The sequence below is a fragment of the Ahaetulla prasina genome, chromosome 4 (assembly GCF_028640845.1).
Source record: "Ahaetulla prasina isolate Xishuangbanna chromosome 4, ASM2864084v1, whole genome shotgun sequence".
NCBI classification, from domain to species: domain Eukaryota; kingdom Metazoa; phylum Chordata; class Lepidosauria; order Squamata; family Colubridae; genus Ahaetulla; species Ahaetulla prasina.
Window position 1 is genome coordinate 62,478,629 of NC_080542.1, and position 18,399 is coordinate 62,497,027.

Below are 18,399 nucleotides of genomic sequence, written 5' to 3' on the forward strand. Positions count from 1 at the left end.
TGTGGTCAGGAATTTTGTCATCTCATCTATCCCATGGGAAAGAGGAGAAAAAGATAATACTAAACCTATGGCAAGACACACCAAAAGTAATATGACCAGATATTATGGGATGGGACCTAATATGCCATTATGGTGCTTTGCTTTTTTTTTTTTTTTCAAGTCTTTCTACAGATTCAAAATGTCTTTTTTCCTAAAGAATTCTTGTTGATACTTTTTTTTATTTTTTATTTATTTATTTTTGTCACAACAGTATACACAAACAATTGTCATAGATAAAACAACATATTTTGAAGAATGTGTGTGTGTGTGTGTGTGTGTGTGTGTGTAAAAAATATGCATCAACTATATCAATTTGATATAATGAAGGGAACAATAGGACAGGAACGGTAGGCACTTTTGTGCTCTTATGCACGCCCCTTATAGCCCTCTTAGGAATGGGGTGAGGTCAATAGTAGACAGTTTTTGGTTGAAGATTTTGGGATTTTGATTTTTCTCTTATATTCCACAATTCCATTGAAAACCTGGTCCAATACGAAACAAAACAGTGGCAGCTCAACATACAATTATCTGCAGTTGGATTGTTGCATATTTGGAAAGGGAAATGCTTTTTTAATTTTGGAACTTAAATTAGTTGACTCTATTATTTAACCTATTGTTTAGTATGTGAATTTCATTCTGAAAGCTTCTTGGTGGCTCTTTAAGGAAGAAAGATGAACCATGTCTTCAAACAAAGAAATCAGTCTCTTCTCCCAGCAATCCCTTTGTTAGCTCACAGCCAGAATTGTGAAGTGAGCGGAGAGTTCAATATAGTTTCCAAATATGCAGCACATCTGTGCAGCTTCAATGCTTTTCTTCTCAGCTGGGACAGAATCTAATGGTAATAGAAGTGCATGAGATGAAAAATGCAGATAAATGGTGGAGAAAAAGATGCCATGGATTAGAAAATACAGCATTTAAACCCAGATGTTGAAAAGTAAATGATCATAACCTGTAAATTAAGACAGAATGCCAGAGGGATGACAAATGTTAGATACACTTAAAGATGAGAATCACATGAATAAGACAATAACAGGAAGAAGATTTTGCTATATTGGTGGTGAATATATGCTTAAGTCTCAAAGATGCACAGTAACTGGACTTGTTGAGAAAGTGTTTGTCCAGGCCTGGGCTCCTCACGTTTATTGTGAAAGATGTCCTATTTATCTTCGAGCTTGGCTCAGAGGAATTTGGAAGTCAATGCCGTTTGCTATTCCAAAAATATGGCAAGAAGAGAATGATCATGTGACATATTGTTACTTCTGTCTCACTAATATCACTGGTTTCTTTGCTAAAAATAAGAAATCAATTAAATACCCTAATCTGTCTTCAGCAATGAGACCAATATGATGACAATTTGCCAGTACCAAAATCACCAAAGAAATGGAGCTTAGATGAAACAGATGAAGATGTTGCAACGTACCGACTAGGCACAGAAAGTGACAATGATCCAGCTTCTGAACTGTGTATGTCTGGTGGGTCTCATCTCATAACATAATCAGAATTAAATGACCCAGTCAAGGACTGAGGTTTATCAAAGTCAGAAGCAGAACTTGAACTTGACCGCATGGATAGTGTTTGTTCTCAGCAGGTATGAAAATTTATGTCTTTCGAAGTCACCAAGATGATTTAAGAAGTTTCTTAAGCTTCATGACAAGCTCATTTTCTGTACTGACATTGATGGTTTGTTCACAGCTTTGGGTTATGAGCAAGACCCAAAGAATGGTTTCTTTTATGGATTCATCAGTGTTAAGCCTCAAAGCTATCCTATTACATAATGGCAATCTACGCCCTTCAGTATTTGTTGGCTATACTGCACATATTAAGGAAAGATACAAAAACGTGGAACTGTTGTTAAAGCCCATCCATTGCATTGAGTATACATGGAATATCCATAGAGATCTAAAAGTAGTGGCTCTGCTGCTTTGAGTGCAGCTCAGATATCAAGTATTGTTGTTTCATATGTGAATGGGACAGACATGCAAAACAGTTGCATTACATTAAAAAGAAGTGGACACAAATAATTTGTTTCATGAACAATTTTTAATTTCTAGAAAACATGTGACTATACAAATATTAAATTAATCACAATTGTGAAATCAACTCATGACATAGAGGAACTCCTTTAAAAAGTTGATATTGTATTTTTGGAGTTATAATAACACTCTGATATATAATATCAGCTTTCTTGATTGATTCCATACCCAAGAAAGTAAATATTTTGACAAATTTTAGAGTTACCTCAAAAATGCTTGTAGGACTTGATTCAGCAAATTCACATTATGTAGTTATAATAATGAAAAGTTATCAAAAGTTGTCAAGTATCTGTCTTCAATACTGAGGCCTGCCTTCCTGGAATACATCACTTCTTCTGACATAAATATGTATAAATATATTTATACCTAGATATGGTTTCTAAACTGTTAAACCATTACTCAGTGTAACACAAATGGAAGGCTTTCCGGACAGTTGAGTAGAAGTCTATATCTAGCAGTCCAGACAGTTTCAAAATGACTGTAGCCAAATGCAGTAATTTATATTGATAATAAAAGTGGAGTTGAATCTTGACACAACAGAATTGGTGGTGGCTAGATGGTTTTGTATTTGGGAACAAGTTGTATAATATGTTCTGGATGGCTGCACATTCACTCATCCTCTAAAAAAGAAGTTCATTAAGATGTTCATGTCACTGTAGGTTTTATCTGATTTGGTAGCTAGGCCATTTCCCATATGTTATCTCAACAGAATGACTGTAATATATCATGGGCAAGACTAGCTTTATACACAGAATATGTTGGCCTCTAATATATCTTGTCTGATTCATTGTAAGGCAATTTTAATAGAGCTGCAATATCAAATTGCCTCTGAGACCATTTCAATACGCTGATACTTATCTTTAAAGTCTCAAGTGTCATATGACTAAGCTAACAGCAATTCCCATATCTACTTTCTTCTATTTTAAGAACATTTTCTTTAATGTCCCTCTTCTATTTAAAATCTGACCAGCATCAATAAAAAGACATGTTTCCACTATCATTAAGCTACAGTCATTTGCTATTTTTTAAGCAGCAGGCAAAAACACTTTATCATGGCACTTTTAATATTTTTAAAAATATTTTATCTGCTGGTGTTATCAAATCAACTCAGTTCAACTCCAATCAATCAATCAATCAATCAAATATGTTGTATTTTTGTAAAAAAATGATCTATGCCTGCAGTATACAGAATCATTCAATCACAATATTTCCTGTGATGTATGAAAATGAAAGTTGCACTTTGAAGAAATAGGGTAGAAAGATTATTTTTTTAACTTTTTGATTGGAGAATCCTCCTGAGAATACTGTGAACACAATCAAGAAAACCAACCAACCAACCAAACAAATCCACCTAGAGTTCTCATTTGAGGCACAAATGATCAGGCTCAAATTATCCTATTTCAGATACAGTACACAAAACCTAATGCCCTAGATAAAGCTGTAATATTGGGAAGATGGAACATAAGAGAAGAAGAATATGAGCAACAGCAAGGTAGATGGACTCATATATGCAATGGCGACCTTTTTTCCCTGTGATGGCAAGTTCTTCTTTCAAATATTTAAGGTATGGTACAGGTTAGCAAAACAGAAATACAAAGGAAAAATGAATTTGTGCTACTGTTAAACTAAATTACCTGCTAAAAGTGGTGCTAGAAAGCAAAATTAAGTGTGATAAAATATATAGGATAAAACTTAATCTATAGAAATTAATGCTTATGTTCCCTCCTACTTTTTCTTTCTTTTCTACACAAGCAATTGTCTAGTACTACAGAAAAGGCAAAAACCAAAACAGAACAAAAAACCAAGTAGATTCCAAACAAACACACCCATGCAACAGAGTACCAAATGCGCTTGAATTTTAGTAAAATAGAAGGATGAAATTAATAAATCAAAGAAAATATGCACATATAAAATTGCCTAATCAATATTATCAGTTTTTTCCAAGTGAAAAAATATGGAACTTTATGTAGTTCTGCACTCTATGCACTGTATGATCAATATTAATTCTTCAAAATAATTTTAATTGTGTTATGTAAATATGTCCATTGATAATAAAACAACTGGTGATGAAATATCAGTTCTAATTATTCTTTTTATTACTAAATCGTTTGCAGCTCCAACTGATTATTTTAGAGGTGGCTGACTTCTGGTAGCTAAGGACTGCATAGAACATTTTTTTAAAGCTACAGAATGAAAAAGGCTACAACATACAGGCTTTTTGTTTTTTTAAAAATCCTGTGGAATACCTACTTTTACAGATTAAATTAGAATTTTCATCTATAATGCAACATTCCCAACTCAGCAAGAATGAAAACAAAGCTAGTAGTTTTTTAGCCATCATGAGCACAAAAATGGTACTTGGAAGGGCCGTGGTGGCTCAGGCTGTAAGACAGCCTGTTATTAAACACAGGTTATTAAACAATTACTGCAGGCTCGAGTCCCACCAGGCCCAAGGTTGACTCAGCCTTCCATCCTTTATAAGGTAGGTAAAATGAGGACCCAGATTGTTGGGGGGGCAATAAGTTGACTTTGTAAATATACAAATAGAATGAGACTATTGCCTTACACACTGTAAGCTGCCCTGAGTCTTCGGAGAAGGGCAGGATATAAATGCAAAAAAAAAAAACCAAAAACCTTACATCAATAGTTTAAACCTGGCTTTTTTAGATTGTTAACCAAAGTATTTGATGAGCTATTGACTTTTTAGAAGAAAAAGCGATGGAAATTGGATTAGAAACACATCTCAGCTATGTATAATTCACAAAGCAATTAAATTCATGGTGACAAAAGCATACGCACTTACTGTGGCTAATTCGTCAAACTTTCCGAAAAGTTCATTCAGAAGCTTCACTAGTTCTTGAGCAGTGCACTGAGATGCCAAACTGGTAAACCCCACAATGTCTGCAAATAATATACTGTAAAGGGAAAGGAAGAGTCAGACATATTTTGCCAATAATGTACATGTTAACATTTTAAAGGAATTCACAGAGAAAATTGGGGAAGGAACATAAAACAAAAATATATTATAATCCTTCATTTTTAATCTACTACAGAAATAAAACTAAAAAAACCAATGGAATACTCGAGAAAATTATAAAGGTAATGAAATCACAATATTTATGTTAGTGTATACTATTTGTACTATACTTTCAGTGAATAACTGGTATGTTGGATCAAAACTTTGGCAAGTCTTGGCAGTGTAGTTGTGAAACTTACTGCAAATTGGCAAAAAGGTATATATGTGTGTGTGTGTGTGTGTGCGTGTATTAAAGCTGACCACAGAGAATCAGAAAATTGTGATGACTGTGAATTATTTTACGTAGCCAGCCTTTTCTTGGTCATATCTTGAAGGGATGGGGTACTCAGTCACTCAGAGGTGCTGGCAGAATTATGGTTTGCAGATTTTAGCTCCAACAAATTTCTTATAAAGCTGAGCTAATATTTTTGAGTTAATTTGACCACCACGATACCTCCTTCATACTCATCAGTTCCTGTGTACATTTGTATTATCCCTGTCCCTTACTTTGATTTTGATTTAAGATGAAACCTATATCTATAAATTCCAATTCCAATTATATCACCATAACTCAGTGCAAGTACAGGTAGTCCTTGATTTACAACAGTTCACTTAGTGACCGTTTGAAGTTACAACAACACTGAAAAAAGGGACTTATGACCATTTTTCCATTTTTCACACTTATGACCATTGCAGTATCTTCATGGTCATGATTTACATTCAGATGCTTGAGAACTGACCCACATTTATGATGGTTGCAGTGTCCTGGAGTCATATGATCCCATTTTGTGACCTTCTGACAAGCAATTCAATGGTGAAACCACATTCACTTCACAACCGTGTTACTAATTTAACAATTGCAGTGATTCATTTAACAACTGTGACAATAAAAGTCATAAAATGGGGCAAAACTCACTTAACAAATGTCTACCAACATAAATTTTGGGCTCAATTGTGGTCATAAGTTGAGGACTACCTGTACTTCAAAAGACATGCTTTTAAACATACAGGAGCACACAGGAAAAACCTCTCTTCAACTAATTAAAGCAGCAATGTCTTTTACCAAAGTCACATGTCTTGTTCCTTCTATTTTATCATAGGTATTTCTACATGACCATGTCTTTATTACCATGATATTTTACATTATTTTATGTTGCTTCATTTAGTTCAAAGCAAGGTATAACATAAACAGAAAATTAAAAACAATACAATTGTATCATAATAGCAATGCCATCCATCTGGGGCAGGTTGTAATTTTTCTTCCTTGATCTCCTGTATTGCAAACAAGATTAAGAAACGGTACATCATTTTATTCTTATTGCTATATTATTGTTAAAAAAATAAAATAAAATCCTCAGTGGCCAAACTGGATCCAGAGAAAAATGGCTGAGAAAAATTACCTACCAGGAGAGTGTTCACTTATTAACTGCTTTAATCCAGAATACCAGGGAAAAAAGAAATTATCCAATAAAACCTTAACCATATTTTGTCCCAAAACCCAGCTTTAAATATCTGTATATGTGTTTAAATGCTCCAGAGATAGTATCCATGTTAATGGACCATTTTTGGTAATCTTGAGAGATAGAACAGAGGAATGGAAGAGATGAAGAGATTTTAGAGGTCTTCTGGTCCAACACCTAATATAAATCCTCTACAATTCTGGACAAATGGCTGTCCAGTCAATTCTTGAAAACCTTGAGAGATAGAATACCTACAAGTTCCAGAAGCAAGCCATTCCATTGATTAATTGTTCTCATTGTCCAGAATTTTTTCTTTAGTTCTAAATTGGATCTCTCTTTAATGTTTTTCCACCCATTGCTTCTTCTCCTGCCCCCGGGTGCTTTGGAGAATAAGTTGATTCACTCTTCTCTGTGACAGTTCCTCAAGTACTGGAAGACTGTTATCATATCACCCCTAATCCTTTTCTTCATTACCTAATTTCTAGTTCCCTCAGTTAAGGCCTCCAGACCCCTTATCACCTTTGTTGCTTTTCTCTGCACTCTTTCTAGAATTTCAGCATCTTTTTAATATCTTAGTGATTGGAATTAGATATGGTATTTCAAGTGTGTTTTCACAAGTGCAATATAGTCAAGTCACTTCATATGATCTTGAAACTATCCCTCTGTTGATGCAATGTAGGATTAGATAGTTGAGATATGTTTTGCTTTTTTTCTGTTTTAGTTTTCTTTTCTTTTGGGTATTTTAAAAATATACAATTTAGGATTTTCTTCATTTTTTTTCTAATTACATTTATATTATAGTTGTAACAGTTTTAAAAGTTGTAATGGCCCCAATCTGGTGTGAACCCTCCGGATTTCCACCTCACCAATTACAGTCTTATAGCCTTTATTCAAAAAACTTTCTATCATCCTTTATACTTTCTTCAAATCTGTCAGCCACCCACCTTTTATATGGAGGTCTCATATGCTGTGTAAGTCATTGCTGAATGCCACAACACCATACGAAACCTTTTAAACAAAAATAAAAATTATGTTTTGCCTCAATACTATGTGTGAACCAGCTGTGGTATCTCTGTATTTGAGATGGGCACAGAGACTTGCAAGAATAGAAACTAGCTGCTGCTTTTGTTGCTGCTGCTAAAAAAGCATCAGGAGACCTGTGTCTCTTATTCACGTTCTTAAAAAAATAAGTGCTGGGTTAGATAAAACAGGAGATGTGTGAGCCAGATAATGTCTTTTTAGTTTATTTCTTTCTACGGAATGGTGATTTGGCCTGCCATTAAGTAGCTTAATGGGAATGGATTAATGTGTGCATGGAGTAGACAGCTCACCCAAGTTCTTGAGGCATTGCATACAGTTCAGTTACGAGCCACTTGATCATGGGAAGTATTGGTGAAGTAGTAAACACTTGCCCAGCAAAGGGATGCAGACGGGGTGAAATGCTCCCGGTTCAGACTGGATCAGCCAATCTGGTAGCAATGGTGGTGGGTGGTTCAGAGAACCAGTAGCAAAAATCCCTCCCCCTCCACCCATGCCCAGCTGAACCACATGATCGTCAGAGCCTTTTTTTAACTTTTAAAAGCATTTTTTACAACCTATTTGGCCGAATAGGTTGTAAAAAATGCTTTTAAAAGGTAAAAAAAGGCTCTGAGGATCACAGCTGAGCCACGCAATCATCAGAACCTTTTTTTTAAACTTTCAAAAGCATTTTTTCTACAACCTCTTTGGCTGAAGAGATTGTAAAAAAATGCTTTTAAAAGACTCTGACGATTCCAGCTGAGCCGCGCAATCATCAGAACCTTTTTTTTTAACTTTCGAAAGCATTTTTTCTACAACCTCTTTGGCTGAAGAGGTTGAAAAAAAATGCTTTTAAAAGTAAAAAAAAGATCACAGGCCATAGCTGATCACCCCCCCACGCACTGTTCTACTTACCACATGCCTCCTTTTGCCGTGCACTGCACGCACGCACCTTGCATTTGGTGCAAGCATGCACAGCCAGTAAACCGGTAGTAAACCAGTTCAAATTTCACAACTGGATGCAGAACACTTATTAGAGAAAGGTGAGGGCAGCAGGTGCCCAAGAGTAATCTGGAATACTTTTTGCCAGCCTTTCATAAGAAGGAATGTTTTCCTTAAACAAATCCTGGCTTTCTTACTGGAGTGAGGTATCTAATGAAAGAGAGATGGATTCTGAATGATGGATCTGAAACTTAATGAAGGAAAGCAACAATCCAGACGTTTTGTTGGCAATATGCCTTATCACCTTTTTGATGTCAGGTGATGCAGCATCTTCCTTTTTAAGAGACTATTCTATGATTTCTTCCAAGTGATTTCAAACTGATATTCTAAATGCAAGTTTACTTTCAGGCATGTCATTCTAAATAAAGTTTTATCTATAAAAGATGCTTACTACAAACATTCAGAATTCAATGAAATATATAAATGAAGCAGTTCAGTAAAATAAGTGTACCTTCTTGTTCTTGGAAGCAAATTTTGCTCATATTTGCATATGAGTCATGTGGAGATATATTCCTAAAGATAGTGAGTGTGGGCTCAAACTCATCAAGAAACAAAGTAGATATAAATAATTCTATTGGGGCCTTGGTATTGTAATAATAATTGAAAATACTAAATTAATAGTGTACAATTTGAGCTTGTCAAAATGAATATAGACAGAAATCAAAGATTTCTGTTTGTACCTGAAAAGAGTTTCTCTAACATGTTTAGCTAAATTCTGAATTAAAAAAAAATTACAAGGCTAGTAGTAGTAGTCATGCTAAAATAATTCTTCAATTAGGGAGATCACTGAAGGCTTCTGTTCCAAATGAAACTAATTCTTAGTTACTAGAATTTAGTAACTAACTTGGTTTCCAAAACAGCCTATAAAGAAAGGGTTTAATGAAAACATTGTCCATTGTCCGTTAAAAACTAGCATGGCATTTGCTTGGTTGTATATCTTGTAGTATTTTGAATGAGATTGTATTTTTCCTTATATTACAACTGTATTTTCTACTTTACTGACTCAAAATAAGTTGATAGACTCTTCACTTGCAGGGACTCAGATTTTCATTGCATATGTTTTTACTTTTCACTGCCTCTCATTATTATAGATACATGAAAAGTTCATATAGCCTGGTTTATTTTGTAAGTTCATATCAATCCTACCTAACATTGTCATGCCTCTGAATGTAAATCTTATGGAAAATTCTTTCAGGTGGCTTAAGGAAATCTTCCTTCATTTCCATGGCAACATTTCTGGGCAAAAGGCTCATCAGGAGTCGTTCCTAAAAATAAGAACAAACATATTAATTGTAAGACACATGATGAACTTTTCTTCTTTTCATTACATCTAGTAAACTGGAATATCTTTGAGACTTCCATTCTGAACAGAATTATCCCAGTGTTTGACAAACTATGACATTTTGCAAATTTATTTATTTATTTATTTTATTTATTTATTTTATCAAATACATATTAAATAATATATATATATAAGTATAAGCATGAATTGAATACATAACATGAGTACAATTAAAGGGAACATTAGGACAGGGGTGGTAGTCATGCTGGTGCTCTTATGCACGCCCCTTACAGAATTACAAGAATCAGGAATCCCTTGCTTCTGCTATGGCTTCTATCCTTTGAAACAGTCTGTCCCTCAGAAGATAGAAGAGCCTCCTCTTTATCAGTAAGACAATCAAGATGTTTCTCTTTCACAGAGACTTCAAGTATGATGAAAGTAAACAATTATAATGAAATATGACAGGATTTTATAAAAACAGTGTCGGTGGAAGGCAAAGGGAATAAACCTACTCAAGAATATATACTGTTTTGGAGGGGATAAGTGGACAATTGGAATATATTGTATATATATATATAAATGTTGAAAAAGGTCTTTGGGGGTGGGGGTGCACTGTATTATTTGTTTTTTGTTTTTTTTTTTGAATTTATATCCCGCCCTTCTCCGAAGACTCAGGGCGGCTTACATTGTGTTAAGCAAATAGTCTTCATCCATTTGTATATTATATACAAAGTCAACTTATTGCCCCCCCAACAATCTGGGTCCTCATTTTACTTACCTTATAAAGGATGGAAGGCTGAGTCAACCTTGGGCCTGGTGGGACTTGAACTTGCAGTAATTGCAAGCAGCTGTGCTAATAACAGACTGCATTAGTCTGTTGAGCCAACATTTTTTTTCCTTTTTTGTATTTAGATGTATATGTACTATGTTTGTATTTGTACTTAAAATATTTTTTTTAAAAAGAAAAGGCTGTTATAAAACCTGAGCTGTAATTAAGGTTTTTGACAATATGTACAAGATCACTGATACCAAAACCGTTACTTTTTTTTTATTGTTAGAGATGTCTTTATTGTTAAAAAATATTGATAATTCATGACCAATTCTGGTATAAGCAGTTATTTTTATTTTACTTATCGTTTTTGTATCACATTATATTATAAGACATTTAGATTAAAGAAATGAGGCTGCATACAAACCCTAATTATAAATAATTAAGAGTTAATGAAATAATTCATTGTGTCTAATTTATATACTTAAAAATATAATGTAAAACCAACCCAGAAAACAGAATTAGGATTATTTCAGGCATAAGATTATGAAGATGTTTAAAATGTTCATAATTTAATACTGCACTTATTATTTTTATCCAGCAGTGGATCTGCTTTCCCCTTTCAGAAATGTCAATTATTTTCATCCAGCATAAGGATCATGGGTTTGGCTGTGTACACCTCTAAGTGTTATATAAAATTTATGATTAATGGAACTGCAAGCAAAGCTAGCACTAAACTGATCAATGCTGATCGTTAATTAAATGTTATTTAAAACATTCTATAATAAAAGTTGTGGTAATTTTCAGAAACATATAGACGTTCTTGTTTGTTGTTGATTTTTTACAAATAGATATGTTATAAAAACTTCCAGTTTTTCTTCTTGTTTCTTTTGAATTTCTTAAAATGATAAAAATGGTTGGTAAATATTAACATTCCTCAAAATCTTCAAATGTGAACTATTAGTCATATATCACTTTTCATGAATTAAGAGGGAATGGATTGGCCAATCACCAAAAAATTGGTGATTTTTTGCTTTCTGGAAAAATAGTAGGATTCACTTATGTATTTTTGAGATGCCATCTTAGTATCTCCATTCCTCTGCACAGCATAAATCTTTTTGCTGAACAGAACTTCAAGAGCAGATAATTGGCTCTTATTACCATTATGAACATAATGCTACTAATAACAGCTTATAGTAGAATCTATAATGTTAGTGTGTGAAAGAATGTAGGATCAATTGCTATCTTTTCTGTCTGCTGTTTTGGAATTTAATTAATCTGCTCTTTTGCTATGCCTAGCAAGGCAGATTATAAAACAGTGAGACAAAACCATTACAAAATTATTTACTGAAACTGGTATCAGTTAAACATTAATTTTTTTTAATTTGAATTTATATCCCGCCCTTCTCCGAAGACTCAGGGCGGCTTACATTGTATAAGGCAATTAAGGTTAATTAATTAAGGTTATGCTATTGATGTGCTTAAAAGTGGCAATTTTATATTATCTAACATCCGACTGTTTATTTTAAAAAACCGTTTTTTAAAAAAAAAAACTTAAAAAAAAACCCTTTTAGTTAATAGTACTTCTTAATTTTTTAACAAATGAAGTAGGCAAGGAAAGTTTAATATTTTTGTGCTTGACTCTTCAAAATATAGAAGTACTGAAGTTCACCCAGTTTTTCTCCAATAGTTAGATTACTCCAACTTATTCCTAATTATTCAGGAATACTGGAACCGTACTAGGGTTTTCTAAAATGTCATTCATGTATGCAATTAGGCATTCTTTTAAAAGTAGCTAGCCCAAGCAGCTAAATCTTTTTTCAATGCTCTTGCTGTATAGCTAAGACATCACAAATCATTTTGCATGATCGTAAGTTCATAAGTTCAAGTCCCATAAGAAACAGAACAGACTGGTTATATGGAAGATGAAGGGGACGGATGAAATACAGAAATATACATAATTCGGTATTCTGGAAAGAGAAAACACAAAAGATTCCATGGATTCTAAGGATTGAGGCAGGAGATGCCAGACCAAGCAGAATAGAACAAGATACTAATAATATGCTTCTTCTTCTAGCCTTTTGGTGCAACTGGAACAATCTGGAACTGAAACACACTCAAAACCGTAGAAATGGTGGTAGACTTTAAGAGAACCTCTCTCATACTACCACGTCTTACAATGCTAGACAACACAGTATCAACAATTGTGACCTTCAAATTTCTAGGTTCTATCATATCTCAAGACCTAAAATGGACAACTAACATCAAAAACATCATCAAAAAAGGACAACAAAGAATGTTCTTTCTGCGCCAACTCAGAAAGCTCAAACTGCCCAAGGAGCTGCTGATCCAGTTCTACAGAGGAATTACTGAGTCTGTCATCTGCACTTCTATAACTGTCTGGTTCGGTTCTGCAACCCAACAAGACAAAAGCAGACTTCAGAGGATAATTAGAACTGCAGAAAAAACTATTACTACCAACCTGCCTTCCACTGAGGACCTGTATACTGCAGAGTCAAAAAGACGGCCGCTTGCATCCTGGACATAAATTGTTTCAAAATGATGCTATAGAGCACTGCACACCAGAACAACTAGACAAAAGAACAGTTTTTCTCCAAACGCCATTACTCTGCTAAATAAATAATTCCCTCAACACTGTCAAATTATTTACTAAGTCTGCGCTACTATTAATCTTCTCATTGTTCCTATCACCCACCTCCTCTCACTTATGACTGCAGCTTTGTTGCTTGTATCCTTATGATTTATATTGATTGTTTCCTAGTATGATTTGATTGCTTATTTGTACCCTATGACTATCATTAAGTGTTGTACCTTATGATTCTTGACAAATGTATCTTCTCTTTTCTTCTCTTCTTCTTCCTCCAAAATCTCATTTTGATCACTCTTTTAGCAGTAACCATTATGTTTCTAAAACCAAACTGCAATCCTTAACCCAAGAACACCATAATTTAGCAAAGACCTTGTCCTATATTTTGCTTTTTTTTTGGCAAGCATTTATTCAGATTTCCAATAATCCTTGTTAGTGAAATTTGAATAAGTTCTACACCACCCCTCCAGCTCACAATCTTTCTCCCTGCATAACCTAGTCAGTAACCAGTAACACTAATGTTAATGCAACCGCAGCTGACTGTTGGGGGCGAGTTATTGGCCCCAAAGGAGGGAGTGCGCAACTTGGGTGTTCTCCTGGATGCACGGCTGTCGCTTGAAGATCATGTGGCGGCCATCTCCAGGAGAGCCTTTCACCAGGTTCGCCTGGTTCGCCAGTTGCGCCCCTTCCTTGATCGGGATGCCCTATGCACAGTCACTCATGCTCTTGTTACCTCCCGCCTGGATTATTGCAATGCTCTCTACATGGGGCTCCCCTTGAGATGCACTCGGAGGCTTCAGTTGGTCCAGAATGCAGCTGCGCGGGTGATAGAGGGAGTCTCACATAGCTCCCATGTGACACCTCTCCTGCGCAGACTGCACTGGCTTCCTGTTACCTTTCAGGTGCATTTCAAGGTTTTGGTTACCACCTTTAAAGCGCTCCATGGCTTGGGACCTGGGTACTTACGGGACCGCCTGCTGTTACCTCATGCCTCCCACCGACCCGTACGCTCCCATAGAGAGGGCCTTCTCAGGGTGCCGTCTGCCAGACAATGTCGGCTGGCGGCCCCCAGGGGAAGATCCTTCTCTGTGGGGGCCCCTACTCTTTGGAACGAACTTCCCCCTGGTTTACGACAAATACCTGACCTTCGGACTTTTCGCCGCGAACTGAAAACATACTTGTTTGTTCGTAAGGGCTTTCTTAATTGTTTAGTTTATAATTTTAAATTTTTAGTTTTAACTGGGGTTTTTAGATGTTAATTATTTTAATTTCGGCCACACTGTGTAATAAGTTTTTTAATTTATTTTTTAATTGTATATTGTCTCTTTTTATCTTGGCTGTACACCGCCCTGAGTCCTTCGGGAGAAGGGCGGTTTATAAATCTAATAAAATAAATAAATAAATAATAAATAAATAAATTTAACAGATTGATATGCAAATCTTAGCTTTCCCTGCTTATAGAAGATTACCTTATAGACTGCTGACAACAAAATTAAAGTGCTTTGCATTTTCATATTGTGCATTAATGTTTTCATTACTAAAAATAAAATATTAGATTCTGGCTTCGGCATCATCATCGTTCTGTTTTTATGGTTCTCATTCTCCACCCCAGCCTAGCATCCAACTGTATCACATTCAGTTTAGTTAACTGGTAAAGAATAGAAGAAAGAACAATATAATTTTCATTCACTTTCCTAATACATCTTTCTAGAGACTAAAAGTTGCTGGCTATCTATTAATTGTGTGTTTTCATTTCAGAAGTATCCATTAACCTGTTATGCTTGCCCTGAGCTCAGAATGAATTATATTCATCAAGTCATTTTCCAAAGAAACAGAAACATGCCTTATCATTTCAATCGTCTAAATAAATAGTACTTGGAGGTGAAGATCTTGAAAAATCAAACACCTATTATAAGATGCTGTTTTGTTTCAACTCTCTATTTACTTCACTGAAACCTCTGCAACTGTATTCAATCAATCAGAATAGAGCTGGAAGGGACTTTGGAGTCTTCTAGTCCAGCCCCCTGCTCAAGCAGGAGACCCTATACCATTTCAGTCCAGTCTCTTCTTAAAAACCTCCAACGATGAAGCATCACAACTTCTGAAGGCAAGCTGTTCCACTGATCAATTGTTCTCACTGTCAGGAAGTTTCTCCTTAATTCCAGATTCCTTCTTTCCTTGATTAGTTTCCATTCATTGTTTATTGTCCTTCCCTCTGATGCTTCGGAAAATAAACTGACCTTCTCCTCTTTGTGGCAGTCTCTCAAATACTGGAATACTGCTATCATGTCCCCCCTAGTCCTTCTTTTCTGTAGACTAGCCAAACCCAAATCCTGCAACTGTTCTTCATGTTTTAGTCTCCAAGCCTTTAATCATCTTAGTTCTTTTCTTTGCATTTTTTCCAAAGTCTCAAAATCTTTTTTGTAATGTGGTGACAAAAACTGGATGAGTATTCCAGGTGTGGCCTTACTAAAGCTTTATAAAGTGGTACTAATACTTCACATGATGTTGATTCTATGCTTCTGTTTTTACACAACCAAGGATTGTATTATATTTTTTTGGTTGCTCCCTCACACTGCTGACTCATGTTTAAGTGATCATCTACTAGGACTCCAAGGTCCCTCTTACTGCTTATGAGCCAGGTTTCACCTAATCTGTACTTGTACCTTTGGTTTTTCCTGTGCAGATATAAAACTTTCCTTTTCTCCACATTAAATTTAATTTTGTTGGATAGGACCCATTATTCAAGTCTGTCAAGATCTTTTTGGATGTTGAGTTTGTCTTCTGGGTGTGGGCTATTCCTACCAGCTTAGTGTCATCTGCAAATTTGACGAATTGCCCTTCTACTGGTATTCCCTTATCTAAGCCATTTATGAAGGTATGGAAGAGTACTGGGCCTAAGACGGAACCTTGTGGTACTCCACTGCTTACTTCCCTCCATGTAGATGTAGTACTATTAAGGACTACTCATTGAATATGGTTTGTCAGTCACTTACAAATCCATCATATTTTTCTAGTTTACCAAGATGTAGGCTGTGGTCAACTTTGTCAAATGTCTTGCTGAAGTCTAAATATATTATGTCCACAGCATTTTGCTGGCCTACTAATTTAGTCACTTTTGTCAAGAATGAAATAAGATTGGTTTGGCATGGGCTGTTTTTAACAAACCCATGCTGGCTACTAATTTTTTTGTTTCCAGATGTTCACATATGGTTTTTTCTTATTTTTTTCCAAGTATACCTTTTCAGGTATTGATGTTAGACTGACTGGTCTCCAGTTTCCTGGGTCTGGTTTTTGTTTTTTTTAAAGAGGGAAACCGAATCAGCTCTGTTTCACTCCTCTGATAGTTCCCTAGTGCTCCAAGACTTTTTAAAAGATATGATACAATGGTTATGAGATAACATTTGCCAGCTCCTTCAGAACTCTGGGATGTAATCTGTCAGGTCCTGGTGATTTATATTCATCAAGGTCAGACAGGTGTTCTGTTACTATTTTCTTGCTTATTTTAATTTTTATTTCTAGTCTGTCTTTTCAGTTATGTTTTTTGTAGGTTGGGCTATAATCTTGTGTGAAGACTGATGCAAAGAATGTGTTAAGTAGCTCTGCTTTCTCTATACTGCCTGTTACTTCTTTGCCATCTTCTGTTTCCTTGACTTTTTCTTGTTATTTATATGTTGATTTTTATTATTATTATTATCTTTTACTTTTGTTACAAGTTTTCGTTTATTCTGAGTCTTTGCTTTTCTGACTTCACTTTTGCAGATTCAGTGCTATCGGCTGATATTCTGTCTTAGTTATGTGTTCCTCTTTCAATTTTTTGTACTTATCCTATTGTCTTTCAGTTTATCAGCGAGATCTTTGTGCAACCATGCTGTTTTCTTCTTGGATTTGTTTTTCTTTTTCACTGGTATGTTAAAAGGGTTCCTAATATCACACTTTTTCCCAATCTATTATTTAACTGAGGATATTAAATCCTGGCCACTGAATGGCTTTCTATCAAGTAAAACTGGAATATGCTTTGTCAAAGATGCTAGCCTAAAAGTTTACAGCAGAATAAGGGTGTAAAAAGTAGAAAGGTGATATTGCGGGATAGCTGTTTACCCATCTTCTCCCAGACACCTAAATATTTGCTATGACAGTCTTACATTCCATGTGCTATTATCATTCACATTTTCCAAGCAGATTAAACTTTCTAAAGATTAAAAGCTTCTGGCAATATTTTTATTCATTGTAGTACTTAAGCACCCCCCTCTTTTTTTCTTTTTTCTTTTTGGTATTTCCCTGTAATTATTAAAGAAGAAGAAACAACTTTTTCCAAGCTGAAGGTCATACTTCCCTCTTTAAATAACATGCTGGAGAACATTCCAAAAAGTAAATGAGAACAAGACAAAGATACTGAGTGAATTTTATTTTGTTTCGCAATTTTAAAAACCGCTTAATTTCAACTATTGCTGTCAATTAAAAATATATTAGTGATCTATATGCATCTTGGTCTTCTGTAGCACCTATTTCTCAGCCTTGGATATTGAAGGTATTTGCTGTGTTTTGATTAATTATTGTTGAATGAAGCAAAGACTTACACTAGTGAGTAATACACAGCAGGAAGAGCGAACAAAAAGAAATAAGATGCTTTTATAATGTTTAGCTTAGTTTTGGGCATTTTTATTTTGACACATCATCAATAACCACATTTACTATGATTTATTGCACTGTTTGCTCCATGTTGTCTAACATTATTTTTACTGTTTGAGGATCCCTATGCAGTTCTGGTAGCTATATTTGTATTACAGAAGTCTTTATTCTAGTTGCATTGCTATACAAATAGAATAAAGGTATAAACTGAGATTGCTGAGAACAAATGACTAAAAATACTATGCAAATTAATATTCTTATTACACAAACTGTATTCAAATGCAATTAGTATGCAAATATGCCCTTATTTTTGGATTCAAAGATCTGATAGTCCTAAACTGAGGGTTTTGATGTCAAACACATCAGTACTTTGAATACCTAGTGTTATGTATTAACAGTTGTGCCTTTAAATATTTGAGCGGGAAATCAGCACGTTGCTGATTGGACAAAGCCTCCAGCAGAACTGTATAAAAGGAGAGGTTTTTCCCCCAGCCTGTTGCTGGGTTCACCCTATATTAAAGAGCTGTTGTCACTACCCTGG

At 35.1% G+C, this 18,399-nt stretch overlaps 1 protein-coding gene across 1 annotated transcript in view; it reads right to left on the reverse strand.

The window, feature by feature from the left end:
- The window catches only part of ADCY1 (adenylate cyclase 1), a 177,907-nt gene that overhangs the window by 67,675 nt on the left and 91,833 nt on the right, over positions 1-18,399 (reverse strand). The window contains exons 3-4 of the mRNA XM_058183642.1: positions 9,714-9,832; positions 4,876-4,987 (exon numbers count right to left, since the gene is read on the reverse strand). Of these exons, the coding sequence (XP_058039625.1) occupies positions 4,876-4,987; positions 9,714-9,832 (231 nt within the window). The remainder of the gene's footprint in view (positions 1-4,875; positions 4,988-9,713; positions 9,833-18,399) is intronic.